This window comes from Petaurus breviceps, unplaced genomic scaffold (genome assembly GCF_028583685.1).
Source record: "Petaurus breviceps papuanus isolate PSGF00001 unplaced genomic scaffold, PetGlider_PUasm1.0 174, whole genome shotgun sequence".
In the NCBI taxonomy this organism is placed as follows: Eukaryota; Metazoa; Chordata; class Mammalia; order Diprotodontia; family Petauridae; genus Petaurus; species Petaurus breviceps.
Window position 1 is genome coordinate 58,693,589 of NW_027185761.1, and position 21,220 is coordinate 58,714,808.

A 21,220-nucleotide genomic window follows, 5' to 3' on the forward strand; every position below is an offset into this window, starting at 1 on the left:
GAAGCCAGAATTTTGTAGGTAAGAATTAGAAGTAGAATAAATAGCTTAGAAAGAAGGTGTAAAGCTTTTAGCAAACAGAAGACTCTGAAAATTTTAATGAAGTAAACAATTCAACAAGACAGGAACTATAACAATCAGTCAGTAAGCATTTATCAGTTACTTACTAGCAAAATCAAAAGGTTTAAAAATAGAAAGTCTTGACTATCAAAAAAAACTGATCTGGGAAACAGGTCAAGGAAAGCTAAGGTAAGAATCATTACACTCCCTGAAAACCATGAAATTACAACAAACAACCATGGATACCATATTTCAAGAAAATATAAATAGAGGCAGGTGGGTGGTACAGTGAATAGAGCAGCAGCCCTGGAGTCAGGAGGACCTGAGTTCAAATCCAGCCTCAGACACTTAACACAAAAACTAGCTGTGTGACCTTGGGCAAGTCACTTAACCCCAACTGCCCTCCAAAAAAGCAAAAAAATAAATAAAAAAGAAACTGTAGATAGAAAATGTTTAAATCTCTTAGAATGAAAGGGCAGATCGAAATAGAATATCCCAATCACCTCCTAAGACACCCCAAATGAGAACTCCCAGGAATGTTGCAGCCCAGATCCAGTGTTACCATGTCAGAGAAAAACTAGATGAAAAAACTGCAGTCAGGGTCACACCAGAGTTGTCAGGGGTTAGAAAATGGACCTTTAATGGAAGAGAAGACTTTGAAGTGACAAGTGTCCCTTTTAATTTCTTATAATTTCTTATGTCTTTATATTTCACAGAGTGAGTTAAAGTAAGATAGAGGGCTTGGAGGTTCTTTTGGTTTTAAGGGAGAAAGAAAAAGGAGGTAAAAAATAGCTTTAGGAAAGAAATGAAGGATAGAACTTGTCACTTCAGTTTAATTAACATTTATTTAGCACCTTCTTTGTGCCAGTTCTATGCTAAGTACTGGGGATAGAAATAAGAAAAAGAAAGACCCTGTTCTCAAGCTTAAAATCTCATTGGGTGGGTGAGGGGGGATAAGGCAACATATAAAAGGAAGTGGAAAAGTAGTGGGGAACAAGGGAACTAAGTTTTTGAGAATTCACTCTTTCTCAAAATTATACAAGAACATGAAAACATGGAGGCAGGGGTATGAAGAATGTGAATCACATAATCTTCATTCTTGTCTTAATTGGATAGAGGATTGAACATGTGATGAAGTTTTTGTCTTTAAATTCAATAAATTCTGGAAATAGACGAGGGGGTGTGGCCTAAGAGGTCAGGCAAAACTGGGGAGGTAATCCTCAGAACCACTTCAGTTCGGATGGGTGGATCCTGAAGGGGGAGTTAACCAGAAAGAAAGGAAAGGGTCTTGGTGAAGCCGAGAGGAGAGGCCGGGGTGGAGAGATCTCCTCTGAATTATAGGTGACTGATGTTGCTATTACTCTGGTTCTTTCGCCATCTTCCTTATAAAGAGGAGAGAAGGAAACAAAGATAAAATACAGGACAATAATAAGTATAAAGAAAATGCCATCAGCTCAACATGAAAAGAGAAAAAGATATCAAAATAGATTAGAAAGTGGACACCAACAATATGCAATTTATAAGACACACACTTAAATATTCATATGCAGTTAAAGTGAGGGACTGGAGTAGAATTGATCATACTTGAGGACAGCTCAGAAAGGTAAACAGTCATGATTTCAGATAAGACAACAGAAGTTAAAGAGATAAAGGAACTAAATTATACTTAAAAGCATAATGAAATAATATAAATACCCTCTATATTCACTAAATGGCATAACCTTTAATTCCCTTGAGGAAATTTAATCAGATTATAGGGAGAAATAATGGAAAAGAAAATTTTAATGATTGGGAGACCTCATTGTGCCCCCTTTTAGGTGTAGACAATAAAACAAAAAGATAAGTAAATGATCTGATTAGAATTTTAGAAAAGTTAGGTATAGTAGATGACTGGTGATTACTGAGTGAGAATACAAAGGAGTGTACACATTTCTTAGCTCTGTAGGTGCTATGGGAGATTACAGGATATTAAATGGAAAGTTGATGCTTAAATTATATAAATTGAAAAAATCAGTGTAGTTAAAATTAGAAGGAAACAGTTAACTGGGACAGATCTTTGCATCAAGTTTCTCTAATAAACATCTCATCCAAAAAATATTAGGTAGTGACATCATAAGCAAATTAAAAGAGCGTGGAAAAAATACCTGTCAGGTACAAGAGAGAGCTTCAGTAAAGATAAAATGGACAATTCTGATCACATGAAATGCAAAAAGCTTTTTCACAGACAAATCTAATATAGATAAAATTAGAAGAGAAGCAGGAAATTGGGTGTTGGGGGGGAGAATCTTTGGAGCAGTTTTCTCTCATAAAAGTCTCAAAAGATATATAGGGAACTGAATTAAATTTGTAAGAATAAGAGCCATTCCAACTGATAGTCAAAGGATAAGAAATAGGCAGTTTTCGGAGGGATGAATTCACGCTATCAATAATGAGTTGAGAAAGTCGAATGTATTCTATTAATTCCAGAAGCAAGTTGGCCAGGATGAGTCAAAGAATCTGCCCATGATTCTGGTAGGGTTCTCTGCCTTACCTTCTATCTAGACTAGGATGAAGCTTGATCCTTTGAGTGAGTCAGTCCTACTGCAGATAGAGGAGGCCAAAGCAAAACTCAGCCAGTCACAGAGTGACCGTGTTCAGGCCCAACAGAGAGGAACAGGACTCGGGCCTGGCAGTGGCAGCAAATGAACCAGAGCTCAGCCCAGCATAATGCTTCCCTCTGGCACGGAACCATCAAGTTCATGTACTGGAGGCAGCAGATGACCCAGGATAGGACAGTTTGCAGGTTCTGATGTGGTGGGTGAGGTGGGTAGCATCTCTTAGCTTCAGCATAGGAAGATTTTGCCCAGCCTTGCACCAGGGACCAGGGACTGCACCTTTGGCAACCTTTGGTTCTGGCAAAGGGGAGGTATTTCTAGGCCTAATAACTGGGAAGCAGAAGAATGGGCAGCAGAGGCCGTAGGCAACATCACAGGCCTCAGTGGGCCATGGATGTCATGGTCAGTGTCATACTTAGCTCAGCAGTAGCAGACAGTAGAAGTGGGCCATAGTAGCAGCCTTCTGCTTATTGTAATCTGGAACTGATGGGACTGTGTTTTATTGTTGCCAGTATGGTCTATGTCCTTCCCAGGAAGGGCATAGAATACTGGGTATGGTGCTGGGAGGTGGTTTACTTTCTGGTGACAGAGAAGATAAAAGTGTCTAACAATTCCTTGTGAAATAAGCAGGGAGGGCAGTCCCTTATCAGAGGTCTATAAAGGGTCAAAGATTTAATATTCATTTCCCCTGCTCATGGGAGGCTCCCAGGAAGGAGAGAGAGTGCTAGCTGGTAGGCTGAGAAGTATAGTTGTACATAATTTTCAGGGTCAGCCCTGGCACTGGAGAGACTAATGACTTCTTAGCTAAGTTACCACAGATGACTTTGGCCCATGATAAGGAACAGTGGCTTTGACAGGTTATCATCAGCTTCCCCAGAGCCCTAATGTTCCTAGTGTGACACTCACTTGCTGTTAGCATTTTATATCAGGAGATGTACTTGTAAACTGCAAAATGGTATCATTACGCACCATGCAAGGACTTGGTCTTCTTCAAGGCTAGAAGGGGACCCTTGACTTTCTGGTCTTTACTCTTTGCCTCCATTTGCCGCTCCCTAGGGGACTGTTGATAATTATAGAAATCAAACCCCAACATAGCATGGATGTACTACTTTAAGGTTTGTGAAATGCTCTATGCGTGTTGCTTCATTTGATCCTTAAAACAATATGGGGAGTTAGGTGCAGCTGCTGTCTCCATTTTACAAGTGAGAAAACTGGGGATGAAAGAGGTGAAGTGGCTTACCCAGTGCTCTGTCCACTGTACTACATCATTGCTTCTTCGTTATCTGTTTTTCCCATGTTTCAGTTTTATTTTTTTATTTTCTACCTTTGAGGTAGCTTATTTTGTGCTTTTCATGTCCATGAAATTAGGGCTGTCAGTTACTGCCACAAAGACATACAAATGTCGAAGGCCCTGCAGACCTTTGGGCCTTTTCAACAAGGGCTCTACTATAGTAGCAGCAATATCTGTCATATAAGCTAGATATTTAAAACGTATTCTTGAAAATTAATTGGTTTAGGGGATTAAGTATCAGGTACTTGACCTAGCTTTTGGCTGGCCAAAGTACAAAAAGGCAGCCTAGAGGAGTCACCAGCTGCCCTCCCTCAGCACTGCCTGTTGCACCAACATGGCCAACATTCACCTGACTTAGTATTATTTTCTTCTAAAACATCTTATTCAGACTGTGGCTAAGTAAACTTCCCAGCTCAGTGCTACGAGTGTCTCACTTCATCACAAGTCTGAATCTAAAGGACCATGCCAGTGTGTATCAGGCCTGGCCAAACAGAGGCCGCACACACCTGTGAACCTGCGAAACATGTGCATTCGTTCAGCTCAACTCTGCTTCCTGGTTGCAATGGAATGTTTTAAAAGCTTTATTTGAGGGGATTTGGGGGGAAGGGGCATAGTTAGAGGGATGACTAAGAAAAGTGAACCAGGAGCATCAATAAGGCATTGTTTAAATGCACAGGAGAAAATACAAGTAAACTCAAAAGGCGTTAACAGACAGGACATGTTTGGGACTAGCATCTTGAAGTATATAATAGAGAACCATGGTTTCACACAAACCTTTTTCCTTTTTTCTTTTTATGTGGACATAAACACATATTGGTGTTTTACAAGTTCATAATAGCAAATAATAAATTTTAAAAATGTTGTCTTGAGTTCCCCATCACTAGGTGTTATCCACACAGAGGCTTGACAGCTTCCTGTTAGGCCTGTTGTAGAAGCAATTACCATGTGAACTGTGAGCTCCTGTATCATCTCAAGATCCTTTCATCCTTTGAGGAATTCAGCAACCACTCAGTGCCTGCTTTGCACAAAGTGCAGCACTAGGAATCGTAGAAGATGCAGAGAGAATTAACTTAGAGACTGGTAGGGAGATCCTGACCTGTCTCCCAGATAATCAAAAAGTACCATTTTGAGGGTGTGGGAATTCAGTCTCCCAAAACAGTTGAGAACTGAGTAGATAAGTAGCAAGTAGCATTGATCACTCATGCGGAGGAGGGATTAAACTTGCTCTTTTTAGCTCCAGAAAGCAGAACCAGGATGATGAGGAGAAGGTGCAAAATGTAAATTTAGGCTTAATGTTAGGAAAAAAGTTTCCTAAGAATTAGAGCTGTCCCAGAATGAAACAGGCTGCCTCATGCAGTGGTAGCTGACCCCTCCATGGAGGTCTTTAAACAGAGGCTGAATGACTTCATGTTGTGTGTTCTACTGGAGTTGTCCTACATGGCCTTGAGCCCCCTTACGATTTTCGAATTTTTTGTTTGTGAAAGTTGTCCAAGACTCTGGGATGTTCAGGGATCTGTCCATGGTCCCTTAGCCAGTGTCAGAGGAGGAATTTTAACTCTGATCTTCTGAACCCCCAAGTCTAGCACTTTATTCTTTTTGTCACATTGTATGCTAAATGACAGCATTTAGCAGGCCTCTGAGATGACTGTATAGACTTAACTTTTATTTCAAGACCAAAAGTGCTATGTGGGTTTGAACCCAAGAAGGGTTCAAATCCTGACTGTTAACTTACCCATTAAGGTAATATTAGTTCACTTAATGTCATTAAACTTAAGTTCCTCGTCTGTAAAAAGAGGAGATCGTACTAAATGGAATCTGAGGTCTCTTCTGACTTTAAATAGATGATCTTATTGTCCAAAGAAAAGATCATTTCCAGAAAGAGCATCTGGAAAGGCTTTGTGGAGGATGTGACATTTATATGGACCTTATGTTTTGTATTTGTCTGGTTAAAAGATTTTGAAACAGTATAGTCCTCCACAGAGAACATATGTGATTATTTCATTAACAACATGCTTCTAAATAGTATTCCTTTTAATTGATCCTCATAGTAAACTTATCAATTATATTAAACTCTAGTGTGTAAGTAGTACATTGAAGATAGGTTTTCAAAAGCTCTTAATAATACGTATTACTTGATTTAAGAAGAGTCAACTTAAGTCTCAGTTGCCCCTCAGAGCAAGAAATATTTATAAGTCTGAAGAAGGCCTGGAAGGGCATTGCCATCTTTTTAAGCCTAGTCTCAAATGGGGGAGAAGTACTGTCTGCCTTGAAAGTTCTTGCTTGTAGTTTCTAAACATGGAAGTCTCTCTAATGGTAATGTAAGCATTTTTCATAGATTTTTCTTCTTTTGAAAATTCTTTGCATTCATTATAGTTTTTCAGAAACTAGTAAATACTTCCCTGCTCAACAAGTCTTGATTAGACAAATTTAAAATGCTCACTTGTTACTATAATTATTAATTTTTTAACCTATTTATTTTTTTACTTTTTTGACTGGGCTTGTTTGCTGATAAGTGTTTTAAAAATTGAGTAAATAGAATGTGTTCTTTTAATTCCAGAAAACAACTTGAACGAGATGAGTCAAAGAATCCACCCACAATTCTGGTAGGCTTCTCTACATTAGGTTCTGTCTAGACTAGGATGAAGATTGAGGGGGAAGAGATAACAAGGAGCTGTCCTTTAGATGGTGCTATTGACTTTGTGTCATTAGCTACGCTTTACTCTGTCTTTTCAATAGGGGTGATATATTTGCATTGATCTCTTTAGAATCCTTTACCTTTAAATGCTTCTTGAGCATTTTTGAGTAGTAGGTTAAGAAAGAGTTTAATCAGTGACCATGGAATGGAATGAAATAAACTGACTAATATGTGCTGGCCTCTGTGACTGTGACTTCATGATGCTTTAACACCTTAAATAACCCACCCAGAACCAGAACTTGGCAACTGTGTCACTAAGAATTGGTGACATTCTCTTTCATATGATAATAGGTGCAACTTTCTCCTATCTATCAATTAAGAAAAATTTATGGAGCACCTGCTATTTGTTATACTATATACATTGTATTGACCACTTTAGGGATATAAAAATTAGTGTAGCACACTGTTTTGTACAAATTCCTTATTTTGGGAAAGCAAAACATAGTTAATAAGAAAACAGAACTATATAAAAATTTACATTATTAAATATTATTTAAATCACTCATGTACCTATACATATATTTACACATATACATATGAATACATATTAATAATTTATGTGCATATATAATTATGTGCTACCGAATTATAATAGGTAGTAAATGCAACAGAAGTTCAGAGAAGGAAAATAAGTGTGATTGGAGGGTAAAGTGCATAAGATATTGAACTTATATATTACCAAAAAAAAGCCAACATTTGTTTAGGGAGGTGAGTAACTTTCAACTGAATAGTAATAGATAATGCCTTACAGAACTTGCAACTCCATGTCATGGGGACCTTGTGGTCACTTAAATGTGAGTCTTTTGGGCTACAATCTAAAATTAATTCATCCCCATAAAAGCTTACCCCAATCAGTGTTGTATCATGGTGGAACTGGCCCTGGGTTTTCAAAGGCTATGCTACTGGTGTAGACAATTCTCTAATGTTGATAATAGCCTGTATCTGCTGCCCCAAGGTTCAGACTAGAAAAGTATGGAGATGCTCATCACCCACTGGTTGACCATTAGTCTATAGTTTCTTTGACTGTGGCAAAACATGAAAAGAGGAAAAATGAAAAATGCCTGTCAGTCTTGTGGACCTGCTCCTTCCTGCCATGAAGAATCAGGCAGTTTACAGACTGTCTTGAAGCACTCATTTGTATGCTAAATGTGATATGCTTGTCTAGTAACCAAGAGGGTTTCATCGGGAATGAGTTGTGCCCATTCTCACTCATCCACCGTGGTGGAGTAAGCATGTTGAAATAGTGCTTAAAACAGCTCAGAGATCTCATTGCTAGGCCAGTCATTCAACACGATTGTATTAAGTGCCTGTGGTATAGGAGGCATGATACTGAGTACTGGAGATACAAATTCAAACCTTCAAACAGTGCCAGCTCTCAACTCTAAGACATATTTATAGTAACGCTTTTGAGTAACAGAAATGAAAACAAAGTCTCCTGTGGATTGAGGTGGTGGTTGTGGTGGTTAAACACTTGGTGGTACATCAGTGTTAATATGCAGTAAGAAATGACAAAGGTGAAGAATTAAGAAAAATATGGAAAGCTTCGAGTGCAATATCCAGGAGAATGAGAGACAGTGAGAACAGCAGGGCAGATGAAGTGATGAGAGCAACAAAATATCCCTGAGCACTGATTTCAATGGCCAAGCATAATTCTGGGAGAAAGTTGAGTAAATGTACTTTCCTCCTTTTATTGCAGACTTGCAGGACTATGAGTGTGAGATATTACATGTCATGTCAGATGCTAGGTGTGGGAGTGCAGAGATATATTTACAAACAAATTGTATGTTGAAACAAAAGCATATATACGTGTGTGTTTGCATATACATACACACATATATATGTGTGTATGTAAGAAAGAGAATCATGTCCTATAAACCCTACCTCCTTTTAAGCAGGGTAACCAAACTGCCAGGTCAGTCAGAGAAATGCCATAGATATAGTTTACCTAGATTTTAGCAAAGCATTTGACAGTTTCTCATGTTGTTATTGTGAACAAGTTAGAGAGATGTGAGCTAAATGATAATAAAAATTAGATGGATTTGAAACTGGTGGAATGTCTGGAGTCAAACAATAGTCATTAATGGGTCTGTGTAGTTGATATTGGAGAGAGATCTCTATTGAAATGTTCCCTGTCCCACCATGCTCTTTAACATTTTTATCAGCGACTTAGATAAAGGTAGAGATGGCATTCTTCTCAGAATTGCAGATGTCACAACTTGAAGAGATAGAGGAAATGTACTGGATTACAAATCAGGTTCCCAGAATATCTTCATGGGCTAGAAAATGTGATTCAGTTTAAAAAAATGAAAATAAGGGTTAAGTGTAAAGTCTTATACTTGGTTAAGAAATATACTTTCCAAGAACCAGACATGAGGGAAAAGTAGGGTTAGAAGAGTGCTTTTCTGAAGAAGGTCTGAGACTATTCATGGACTGCAAACTCCATAGAGGTTAACAGTGTAATGTAGTAGCCAGAAGATCTCGTGCAGCCTTGGGATATAGTAAAGGCACAGCTTCCAGGAGTAGAGATGAGACTGCTGCAGTACTCTGCCATAGTCAGAACACATGCAGGGGATTGTACATAAGGACTCTGGTTTACATGTTGGTGTCTGCCCAGTACTTAACACTTCACAGTTCACGGACCTCATCTCCCAGATCTGCATCTCTAGTTTATTGCAACCACACATAGGGATGGCCTATTATCATCACCTACGTTAATATTCTGGTATATACCTAGTTGATCAGAATCTCTCATTCCTGTCTTTCTTTTTGTTATTTACCCCTCCTAAACTTGTCTTTGCTCACAACCTCCAGTTCCTTCACCCTCCTCTACTTTCCCAGATCAGAACTTACCAGAACTTACACTGTTTTGGGCTCAGTTTCCCCTTTCAAAATTTTAGCCCAAAGTCAACCAATTGAGCTTCATACTATCCTCTCCCTGGAGTCCCTTGTCCTTTTATCATTCATTCCTCTAGAACTCTCCTGACAGTTTCAGTTTCTGTTCCTACATGCAGCCTGCATAGCAGGGATGGAAGAAGTCACCCAGCTGTGTTGATTGGGTCCTTTCTAAAGACTTAGCCCTCACTGCGCTTTGCCAGTTCATTTACTCTTTCCTGATGGATTTTCTGACTTCTGTCAGCATTTGATCCAAAGCTTTTCTTCTCTTTGCAAGCTACCTAACCTACTCCGTCTCCCTGGTTCTAAGCAGAGACCTTCACTCCAAAATTGAGATTATCCACTGTGACCCCCTTATCTCCAGCTCCTCTGTTCTTTATAACCTCCACTTGTCCCTACTCCCTTCTGCTCTAGCTCTAACGAAGAGGTGGCCTTTTCTCCTGAATTCCATTACCTGTCTCCAGTACCTAGCAAAAGAGACAACCTTTGATTTGATCCTATCTTTTCTTCAAGCTCTTATCTATCTCTTGCTAGTTTCACTGACAGAACCCTAAAATAAGATGGCTACACTTATTTATATTTTCTGTACCTCACACATCTTAATCCCTGCTTTCTTAGTGCCAGGCTAAAGAAGTACACAGAACCTTATTCTTGGTACACCAGACACGCTGTGATACATTTCTTAGCTGTATCAACCCATGAAACAAAATTCCAAAATGGTAGTTGGTCCCCTGTGGCCCTCTGCATTGAGAATGTATCAGAGTGAGGGAAAGGTAGTCAGAGTCACTGTGGAACAGTGAGAAGCCGTATGGAGAAGAGCAAGCTTAAAGGAAGCCTAGTGAGGAATTTAACTAAGCGGGAAATACTGAGGTCACTTAAGCATGAATGGGGAAGGACAACAGATGGAAAATGGAAGTGACCAGCGAAGGAGCCACTATGTTTGGACTGTCATCTCAGAGTCCCCATCGTGCTATGTTGAAGAGGAAGCAAGGATAGAAGCTGCACAAGACCAAGTAAACCCAGAGTGGATCTCTGCAGGAAGTGAGACAACTTTCAGCTCCTTCAAGAGAGGGGAAAAATACCAGAGGCATGGAAAAAGTTTGGGATCTTAAAATTATGTAAAGGTGACCAAGAGAATAAAAAAACCCAAAAACCTGAAAGCATAAGAAAAATATCAAGCTTTCCTTAAAATTATAAGTAATATTAACTATTTTAAAAAGTATTTATGCTTTATTTTAATGTTCATTTTTTTAAAATTTGAGTTCCAAATTCCTTCCCTACAGTCCATCCCCTACCCACTGAGAAGGCAAACAAGTAGGCTATAAATTATATATGTGAAGTCATGCAAAACATAGAGTAATGTCTGCCTAAAACCAAGCATTATCTGTGATAGGAACGAGCTTAGAAGTCTTTTCAGTAAGATCAGAGGTGAAGCAAGGTTGTCCATTATGACTGTTATTATTCAGTATTATACTAGAATGCTGGCTGTAGCAATAAGATCACTTAATTTCACCTTGTCTTAGTTTTCTTATCTGTGAAATAAAGCGGTCAGATGAGGAGATCTCTGAGGTTCCCTCTAGCTCTACACACTGTGATTCAACATGAGTTCAGTCTCTAATATACTGAGTTTGATGTCTTCATGGCCACATTGGCATCTGGAAATGAAGCTTGTTTGTTGAGAAAGTTGATTTGAGTTCAGTCTATTTGAAGGAGATCATTTATACTTCTGAAAGCCAAAAGACTGATAAATTTACAGTTATCATTTGTAATGCAAAATTTGGCATTTGTTTTGAAATTTAGTTTGATCTTTATAGGATTGGGTGTGGGATAAGGACATAGATTAATGATGTTTTTGTTCAGCAGAAAAATAAGTTTTACATGCTTCAGATACAAAAGCTCAGTTTAATCAATACTCACTAAATGAAGTAATCAACTAGTCAACAAATATTTATTAAATACCTCCTATGTTAAGCTCTGTGCTAGGCCCTGGGATGCAAAGACAAGGTAAGAATCCATCTCTCTTCTCAAGGAGCTTGCATTCATTCTGTTGTGGAAGACGGTCTGTTAGTATCATTTTTATCACTTATCACTAGCGAATAGACTACTATTTTTTCTTCCTCTTCTCTTTGTATATGAAAACTCTCAGTAAATTTAAAAATTCTTTAACTGGATGTTTAAAGATAATGTCAAGATATATTCCACTGTTTTAAAATAAAATGAAAATATAACCTTTTTCTTTTTTGTGTAGCTGGTTTTTCATGAATTGCAGCTATTTGCATTTGCTATTCTTGCTATTTTCATTATGAGACTGAAGCTATTTTTGACACCTCACATGAGCGTTATGGCTTCCTTGATCTGCTCCAAACGGGTAAGGTAGTTGTTACTTTGTAACTACAAGTATGACTAATTATCAGGGTTTTGCTGAGTTTTCCAAAACACAAAACAATACAGAATTATTAAAATAAATTTATATTTTCATTACAGAAATATTTCACATAGAATCACCTCAAGTGAGGCTAAAATGTTTCAGATTTTTTCTCCTTAGCGTCACAAGCTGGGGTGGCCCCTTCAGAATGCAGACTTTTGGAATTCAGGTTTTATCAAGGAGATTTCTGAGCAATCAGTTTGACATCTAAGTCAGCTGGCCCTACTACCACAAGTTTGCTTCTGCCTGGATCCCTAGGAAATGGTGCCATTGTATAGGTCTCTTTGCTGTTTCAGATTATTTGGGCAGTAAGAGATAGTAAAGAGTTGTGAACACCAGGAAAGTGCTGCTGCCTAAGCAGATAACTGGTGTGGTCGGGTATGGGGCACAACATGGAGACCTCAGAAGACAAGAAGTCCCTTACTGGTCATTTCCCCAGCATATGCTGGGGTGTTTGGGCACAAGGATATGAAAGATTTAGCTTCTAAAATATTTCTCCCTGTAGTCATTTGAAATTCTATTCTACTATATTACACTTGGTCCTTTGGAACAAGCCATATTTAGAAATATTAAATATCCTCTAATCTCCTAATCATCCAGTAGAAGATTAATAAGCTCAGACTTGGATCCATCATGAGCCCCAAATTATATTTGTTTTCAAAGAGGAAAATAACAGTGCACCATGTTGTACCGTGGGCGGACTGCCTTGGTTCATACCAGTAAGATAGATTTTTGTCTCTGGCTCCAAAGTACTCTGTACTTGAATCACAAGTGAATGATTTCTTTCATTTCAGCTCTTTGGTCGGCTCTTTGACAGAGTTCGTTTTGAGAATTTTGTCTTTGCCCTTCTAACAGTGATGTCAATTCAAGGTTGGCTAAACCTTCAGAGCCAATGGAGCATAATAGGAGAATTCAGTAATGTACCTCAGGAAGAGCTTCTCCAGTGGATCAGGCAGAACACCAGACCAGGTAAGGGAAAGGAAAGGCTCAGAGCTTCAAAGGACTCCTAACGGGAGGGGCCACAAGTAGGCAAGGCTGTGAGCCGCCTTAATCCAGCTGTGTCCCCTCTCCTTGCCACTCTGTCTGGATCCTTGCGCCCATGACACTGCCTGGTGGAGGCCACACTTATTTGTGCACTAGTCTATCGCCCACATGAGTTGGGGACAAAGGATTGTGTCTTTTTCATATTTATGACTCCATCAACAAAATATGGTGCACAAAGGTGACTGACTAATCGTCGTTTGTTGAAATTAATTATGCCTCACATTTTACAAACTATCACTACTTCCCTTCCTGTGAGCCCAGTGACTATAGGTCTGTCGTCCAAGGATCACCACTAAATTAAATATATCACTCAGTTGAACAAAGAATGATGAATTCTTTCAGCCCTAGCAGCTTCCAGAAAGCATACAAGCCAACTGAAGAGTTGCATTTTGCATAATGCAGGGATTGCCTGTCCCAGAAAAGTGACTCATCCTTAGAGTCTTGATCTCTGTGTGTGTACACACACATGCGGCTCTCTGTGGGTCACAGGCCTAACCCAGCCCCTCTGAAGGCCTCTAGCTCCTCCCCTAGAGGCTATCCTGACGTGGGTATTTCCATAGAAATACATTGTTGGCCCTTACTGTGACCTCTGTTCTCTGTCTCCCCCATGTTTCTTTTAGCCCAGGGGTGGGGAGGCAGCCTTGAGGCCACGTGGGGCCCTCATGGGAAGCTCTCTGACTGAATCCAAACTTCACAGAGTAGATCCCCTAATAAAAGAATTAGTCAGAAGGCTGCACCCAAGGCCCTGGCCTCTCCTGGTCTAGCCTGGTCTCACCAGGCCTCACCTGGTGGAGCCTGTCATTGCTGCTCAGGCCTCCCTGCCATCATAATCTTCATTGTTGTTGGTCAGTCGTTCACTTGTATCCAATTCTTCATGACCACATGGGCCATAGCATGTCAATTCTGTCCATGGGATTTTCTTGGCAAAGATGCTAGAGTGGTTTGCCATTTTTTTCTCCAGTGGATTAAAGCAAACAAGAGGTTAAGTGAGTTGCCCAGGGTCACACGGTTAGTAAGTATCTGAGGCTAGATTTGAACTCAGGTCTTCCCGACTCCAGGTCCAGCACTCTATTGAGTCACCTAGCTGTCTCTTTCATAATCTTTACCTTGTAGTTAAAAGTTAATCACTTCACATCTAGGTTGTCAAAGAGTCACAGGATTTGAGGGTTAGAAGACACCTACCTCAGCAGACATCTAGTCCATTCTTGGCATGAAAGGAATCCTCAGCAGAACATGCACAGGGATGATCTCAGTCTTGGGGGGGAGGTGACCACTTCTCAAGGTGCCCCTTACACTTTTAAACAGCTTTGATTCTCCAGTCCAGTGTCATCATGTCCTCTAAAGCAGTGAAATGAGGGCTACCAAACCATTCATGAATGTCCTTGCAGGCTGCCAATCCCATGTCTTTACATGTGTATTTATTAATACAGCAGCACATTAAAATAAGATAGCAACTATATTTTGTGGTGGTTCAGGCTGTACTTGGCAGGAATGCAGACCATATGCAGCCCACAGGCCATTTCTTGGATACCTGCTCTGAAGTATCTCCTCTGCTAAGAGGTCATCTGGCTTATGCCTGAATATTTTCCTTGATAGGCAACTCACTGTCTCAGACCATTCCACTTTGGGACAGAATTGTTAGAAAGGTCTTATGTTGAATGGAAATGTGCCTCACTCTGTCTGTCACCTGTAAGTCATACTTCTGACCCTTGGAGCCAAACAAGAGGACTTCTGCCCTTCACGTACATAGGCATCTGTGACCTTTCACACCCCCTACCATTAAGGCCTAGGATTTTAGAGTTGAAAGGTGCCTCAGGGACGGTCTCCTTGAAACCACACCTGAAAAAAGAATTGTTTGACCACCTGCCTGCCCAGATATTTGACAGTATCCACCTCCTCCCCTCATCAATTTGTTTAGTAATCCTGTCCAAAAAATGAAGCTATGATATCCCTTGTTCGTTCAGTCAGCTCTAAGGAGGCATGAACTTATGGCCCATCACGATCCTGGTTGCATTCCTTTAGACGGGCTCCAGTTTATGAATGTCCTTCCTAAAATCTAGAGCCCCAACCTGGACGTCGTGCTGCTGGCCAGAGAAGAGTGCTGCAGGCAGCCACTTCCTCCTAATGAGAGCTGTGAATCTTAGGCAGCTTACAGTCGCGTTTGTTTTCTTGCAGGCTTGTTAGCTTGTTAGCAACTAAAAGTTGCAGATGCTTTTCAGAGAAACTACTGTTTAACTGTGCCTTCCCTGCCTCATACTTGGCAAGGTGCAGTCTCATCAGATTTGAGCTTTGTCAGTTTGGCCCAGCGATCATGCTCCCGTGACCTTTCTGAATCTTGACGTGGTCATCAGTATACTGGCTTCCTGTTGCAGTTTTATGATAACTATGCCATTTGTGCCTCTATGTATATGTTTGATGAGCATGCTACACGGCTCAAGGCCACTACATATTCTTGGGATGTGCCCCTGGAGACTTCATGCCAGGTCATTGTAATCTACTCCTGATGCTGCTTACTACAGCTATTCTAATTTTTAATCTTTGCTTTTTTTATTTTGGAGCAATTGGGGTTAAGGGACTTACCCAAAGTCACAGGGCTAGTAATTGTTAAGTGTCTGAGGCCAGATTTGAACTCACATCCTCCTGACTCTAGGGCCGGTGCTCTATTCACTGTGCCACCTAGCCGCCCCCATTCCAGCTATTCTAGAATAGCCAACTCAGGCCAGTCCAGGGAGTCAAGTTTAAGATCGGAACATACTGAAAACAGCCACGGACTATAAAATGCAACAGAAAAGAGTTTCAAAGGATGTTTTAAGTAATTGCTTAAAATAGAGATGGTTCCCATTCCCCTCCCCCTCTTAATGCACTTCTCCAGTTGCATTGCATCAGAACGACACTCCATGGGAATCTTTGCAGTCCTGCCAGATCTCCAGTACATCAGCTGTCATTCACTGACTTCTTTCTGTTCTGGGCACCAAGGAATCTAGGCCAGTGGTTTGAGCCTCAGTCTCCAGACTAAGTAAATTCCAAAAGCAGCATTTGTAAACTGCAGCCAGGAGACACGGCGATAAATCCTGCTTCGAAGGCACCTCTCAGTCTCGCTTTCCTCATCTGTAAAATTAAAAGTTGAACTTGGATTGCCTCTGAGTTCTATTTTACCTGTAAATCCAGGGTCCACTAATCCTTTAATGGAAACTGCCTTAGCCTTTGTAAAGCAAATGGTATTCCTACCACATCTCTGTTTCCAAGGATTTTTACCGTGAGTAAATGTGTGTTGTAGTTTGACCAAGGTTTATTTCTGGGTGTATTAAGTCATACGGTTTGAGGTGCATTTGTTTTTAATATGATAATTATGCTATTTCCCTCTAATATTGAGCCATAATTCTACCCCATCTACTTAAGTAGATATAAACACAATTTCATTTCTGCCTGACATTTCTAGGTGACTTCAGGGGTCAGTGTCATGCTCTCCTGTGGTGTTTCTCAGGACTTCTATGTGCAGGGCTGCACCCTGGCAGATGGAATCTGTGCTCCTGGAGTTTCTTAAGCTTTGGGAGACTTAAATGTGAGGACATTTCTAGGATCATTTTGTATGAGTTTTAAAATAGGATATATTACTGTCTGCCTGAGAGAGTTAAGGACAAACCCAATTGAAAGCAACAAGATGATGTCTCAAAGAGTCTGTCTGGGCCTTTGATTTTACCTGTAATTATAGTTAACTTTTATTTTAACTTCAAAATATAATTTAAAATGCTACATTTTTTTATTTGGGAATTTGGAATTTTTATAAGATAACTTTGATTTTTCTTTAAGGAGGTCTTTTAAATAATATAATCTTGTATTTCAGATGCTGTTTTTGCGGGTGCCATGCCCACAATGGCAAGTGTCAAGCTGTCTACCCTTCGCCCTATTGTCAATCATCCGCATTATGAGGATGGAGGATTGAGGTATTTAGCCTTCTTCCAGAACTTAGTTATCACTGATGAGAAGGAGCAGGGCATGTCAGGAAGGATCTAAACCAGAAAGGAAAGCTTCATTTTAGTGAGGAGCTTTTTACAAGGGATGCTAACACATTGTGTGCTGGCCTGGAGCTAGGAATCCTGGCAGAGAGAGTGCATCTCCTCCCAACTTCATCAAGAAGGCTGGACCTTCACACTTTGACATATAGGAGTTCATCTGACATAGACTCTTCCTCAGAGGTGGATGTCACATGAGGTTATAGAATAAACAATTGGGGGTGAGCATAGATGTCCCACACCTGCTTGTGATTGAGTTGTAGAGACTTGTGAGACCATGAAGTGGCTGCAGCCTCTAGAAGGCCTTTGTAGATAACTGACTTGTTGAGTATCTAAATTTGGACTTTGACAAAATATTGCATTTGCCTGCATATTGAGATTTCTGGGAAAAATATGTGATAGTGAACCTGAACCTTCTGAATATAAAGGTCAACCAGGTCTGACTCTTTATTGCACTTTGATTGATTGAACTTCCAGGTAGTTTGAAGGTACTTTGTGGTCTGCGTGAATGATGGGACAATATGCTTCCTGGAAATGGTACTCCATACATCACATCTGTAGTGTTGGTTACAAATATTCTCTCTCAAATTTTGTGCACATAGGTCCCAGGATATGTGTAGGGAGGGTAGTATGGCCTGTGAGAGGAGTATGGCCTCTCCCCCAGCATCAATTTTTGATTGACCCATCCCTGTGATGAATTCTTTGGCAGATCTACTCCATCAGAATAGGGCTGAGGTGAAGTGATTTGTCAGGTCATTAACTGTTCCTTCTGCCTCTGTTGTCCACTAAAATAAAGTCTTGAGTGAAGGTCATGAATTAATGTGGTTTTAGTGACCTGCCAACCTAAGGAAAGGTTGCATATTTTTTTTATCTTGAGTGGACCCACACAACCATTCGGCCCAGAAACTTCACATTTTTCTCAGGCTGGCATTTCTGAAATTTGTCCAATAAATGATGCTAGTGTAGGTTCTGGAGAATGACTCTAAGGAAAACAGAAGGAATGGTGGGCAGGATCCCCAGGGGAGGTAACAATATTGTGAGATGAGGCACCTCTACTGGCTTCTCATGGCCAGTTCATGAGTCTTTGAAAGACTGAGGGACATAGTATTCATATAGTCTCTGCTGGGGCTAGAGAGTCTTCTCCTTCACTTATCCCTCCACATCTGGAACAAGTTATATGAGAAGAGGTCCATCTTGAAGAGGCTTCCTCTGGCAGCTTGTCTGTCAGATCCCAGATCCAGGATAATGGTGCCGTTAGTGGCAGTTTCATCACAGTAAGGTCATGATTCCCCCTTTTTTTTTTAAACAAATAGTACTGGGGCGTCCAGTAGGGGAGGGAAAGGGTTTGATGAACTGCTTTTTGGAGTTATTTTTTTTTAAGAAACCCCAAAGGGTTTCAGCCTCTGTCCTAGCCAAGTAAGTACATCCAGTTTTGATAATACAAATGGCTACACATGACATCTTCTGCTTGGTAATAGAGAGAACTCTGGCCTGGTGCATGGACTTGAAAAGTGCTCAAGCATCCAGGGACTACTGGTAGAATTCAGCACAAAGGAACAGTCAAGTTATAGTTCATTGTGAATGGCTCTAAGACCTAGAAAAATTAACTGACTTTGGCAGCTGCATTCTATGTCAAGGACTGACTGAGATTCCAGAAAGAAATAGCATATTCTGCCAAGGACCCTTTTTAGTTCTGGGTGGTGCAATGGATTGAGCATTTGGCTTTAGGCTGTTTAGAGATGGTGAATGGAGCTTTTGTTCAGGCACTGAGCTTGATCCCAGCCTGGAGTTCCAAAGTTAAAAGGATTAATTTTCCCAGAAGATGTGTATGGGTTGGTGGTGGTGATGGGGGGGGGGGGGTAAGTCTGGGAATCTGAACTGGAAATGCTGTTGCAGGTGGTGATAAGCAGTGTTGCTATAGGGCAGAGAATGGCATGGGAAACTTTGTCTAATGGTCTGGTCTGGGGCTTGGGCCTGGCTAGATTTGAAGGACCAATTGAGTTTTGACTCACCTGCTCATTAGTTAAGCAGCTCATTCCCAGTATGGAATCAACTTCTCCAGAGACTCTAATGGGTGTGGAAGGTGATGTGGAAATGTTTCCTAGAGATCTAGATGGGAAGTGTGTTGTCTCAGGTGGTGAGAAGAGTGGAAGCAGACCAGAGGAATGACCAGAGGAGGGAGTGGGAAGCTTTGGCATCTGTTGGTTTGATGATCCCTGGGACACTGTTGAGAGCCTCTCAGTAGGGCCAGCACTGTGGCCATTGCCAGATTAGGCAGTACTTTATCCTGCCCTGGAGGAGAAGGCTAATGTGTTATGGGGATCAGGCCAGGTTTGAGGAGAGAGATGCACCATCCTGGTTCAGGGAAGCGTCAGTGCTGAGGTTTCTTAGGAGAGCGTGAAATCTAAAGAATCAAGATGGAAGTGGGAAAGCATCCATAAGAGCAGGAGATGAGGCGGGCCTGTCAGAGCTAGAGTAGGAGGTGCAGTTAACACAGGGATAGCAGGGTGGTTGCCATGTGCTGCAGGAGCTATTAGGGAAATACTGGTGGTATCCAAAGAAAAAGCCCTGATTGTTTCTAAGGGACAAGGTACAGGCATCATCAGGAAGCTCTGGCCTTTCATGGTGGCTCGTGTGTGCCAGGCATTATGGTGTTCTACAGCTCCACGTGTTTGGCCGTCTCTTGATGTAGACATTCCAGGAAGGCTCAAAAAAGAGAATGGAAAAAAATCATGGTTAATATACTCAATTAGGTAATCAGGAGGCCACAGCAACTACTGAACAATGTTTAGGGTTGGCTCATTCGATCCCTATAACAGCCCTGACAAAGGACTGACAAAAAAGACAGATCTACAAGTTAGAGACAGTTTAATTCATTTTATTGGTGTCAACAGCACCCAGTCCAGCACCTAGCACATAAGGAGGCAGTTATGTTCTTATTGATTAATGCAAAGGGGATTACAGTTTTAGAGCTGGGAGGGTCTTCAGCATCCATCTGGCATGGCCCATACCTGTCTGACAAGTGGCCAGGCAGAGTCAGTCACCACCCAGAGTTCCCTAGTCTATTTTGAATAACTCCAATCATTAGGAAATTTTTTGGACAGTAATCCTAAATTGGCTTCTTTGCAACTTCTCATCACTCCTGGTTCTGCTCAACAGAACAAGGGTTTACTCCCTCTGCTTTACATCATCACTTCTATCCTCTGGCCTCAGTGTCCCTAGTTACATCAATATAGTGAGGTACGGATAAGGTTTATGAAAGAGAAAAGATGCCAGCACAGAAAGAGAGAAAGTTGGGAGGGAGAACTGAGACTGCATTTAGAAGCATCATTGCCAACAGAGAGGATGGGACAGTAGAGAGCACTTTCCTGGGATCTTAGTGCAAGATGTTTGCCAAAACTCCTGGTTAGCAAGAGAAAGAGGATTAAAGCCTCTTAGCCCTCCAAAAAACTCAGAAAAAGAAAAAATTCTCCTCCGAGATTTTTAGACAGAATGAGTCAATAATTACCTATTATGGGGGTGGCTAGGTGGCGCAGTGAGTAAAGCGCCGACCCAGAGTCAGGAGGACCTGAGTTCGGTTCTGGCCTCAGACACTTCACACACACACACACACACACACACACACACACACACACACACGCTGTGTACCCTTGGGCAAGTTACTTAACCCCAGTTGCCCTCCAAAAGGAAAAAAAAAATACCTTTTTTTTTTTTTTTTTTTTCGCCAGTCCCCCTCTGCACCCCCTAGCTCCTCTCCAAGCTAGTCAAACTCCATAATTTTTCCGGCTTCTTTTCGCTTCCCGTGGGCCTTCAGCAGAAGAATTTTTGGTTTTATCCTTTCTATGGCTTCTCCACCTTTGGCCTTGCAAAGAGCTCTCAACTGAAGGGTCAAAAGAGATGCTGCCTGGGTCTGAGAACAGAATGGTTTTAAGACTTATTGGCCCAGGGACCTTAGGTGCCTAATCTCTTTGAACTTCAGCTTTCTCATTGGGAATATAGAGATAGTAATAACATGTATTATGTGTCATTATTATATATGTGATATATGTGATAATATACAATCTTTTATATAAAATAATGATTATATAATATATAATTATATGTAATGACATAATATACATACACACTGCCTACCTCAAAAAGTGGCTTTGATTATATAAAACACTTTCTCAACCTGTGAGTACTACGTACCTGTACATTATTACGATA

General features: G+C 40.8%; 1 protein-coding gene across 1 annotated transcript in view; it reads left to right on the forward strand.

Moving 5' to 3' along the window:
- The window catches only part of LOC138158498 (probable C-mannosyltransferase DPY19L2), a 162,735-nt gene that overhangs the window by 135,782 nt on the left and 5,733 nt on the right, over positions 1-21,220 (forward strand). The window contains exons 17-20 of the mRNA XM_069084566.1: positions 6,500-6,545; positions 11,778-11,897; positions 12,749-12,923; positions 16,843-16,942. Of these exons, the coding sequence (XP_068940667.1) occupies positions 6,500-6,545; positions 11,778-11,897; positions 12,749-12,923; positions 16,843-16,942 (441 nt within the window). The remainder of the gene's footprint in view (positions 1-6,499; positions 6,546-11,777; positions 11,898-12,748; positions 12,924-16,842; positions 16,943-21,220) is intronic.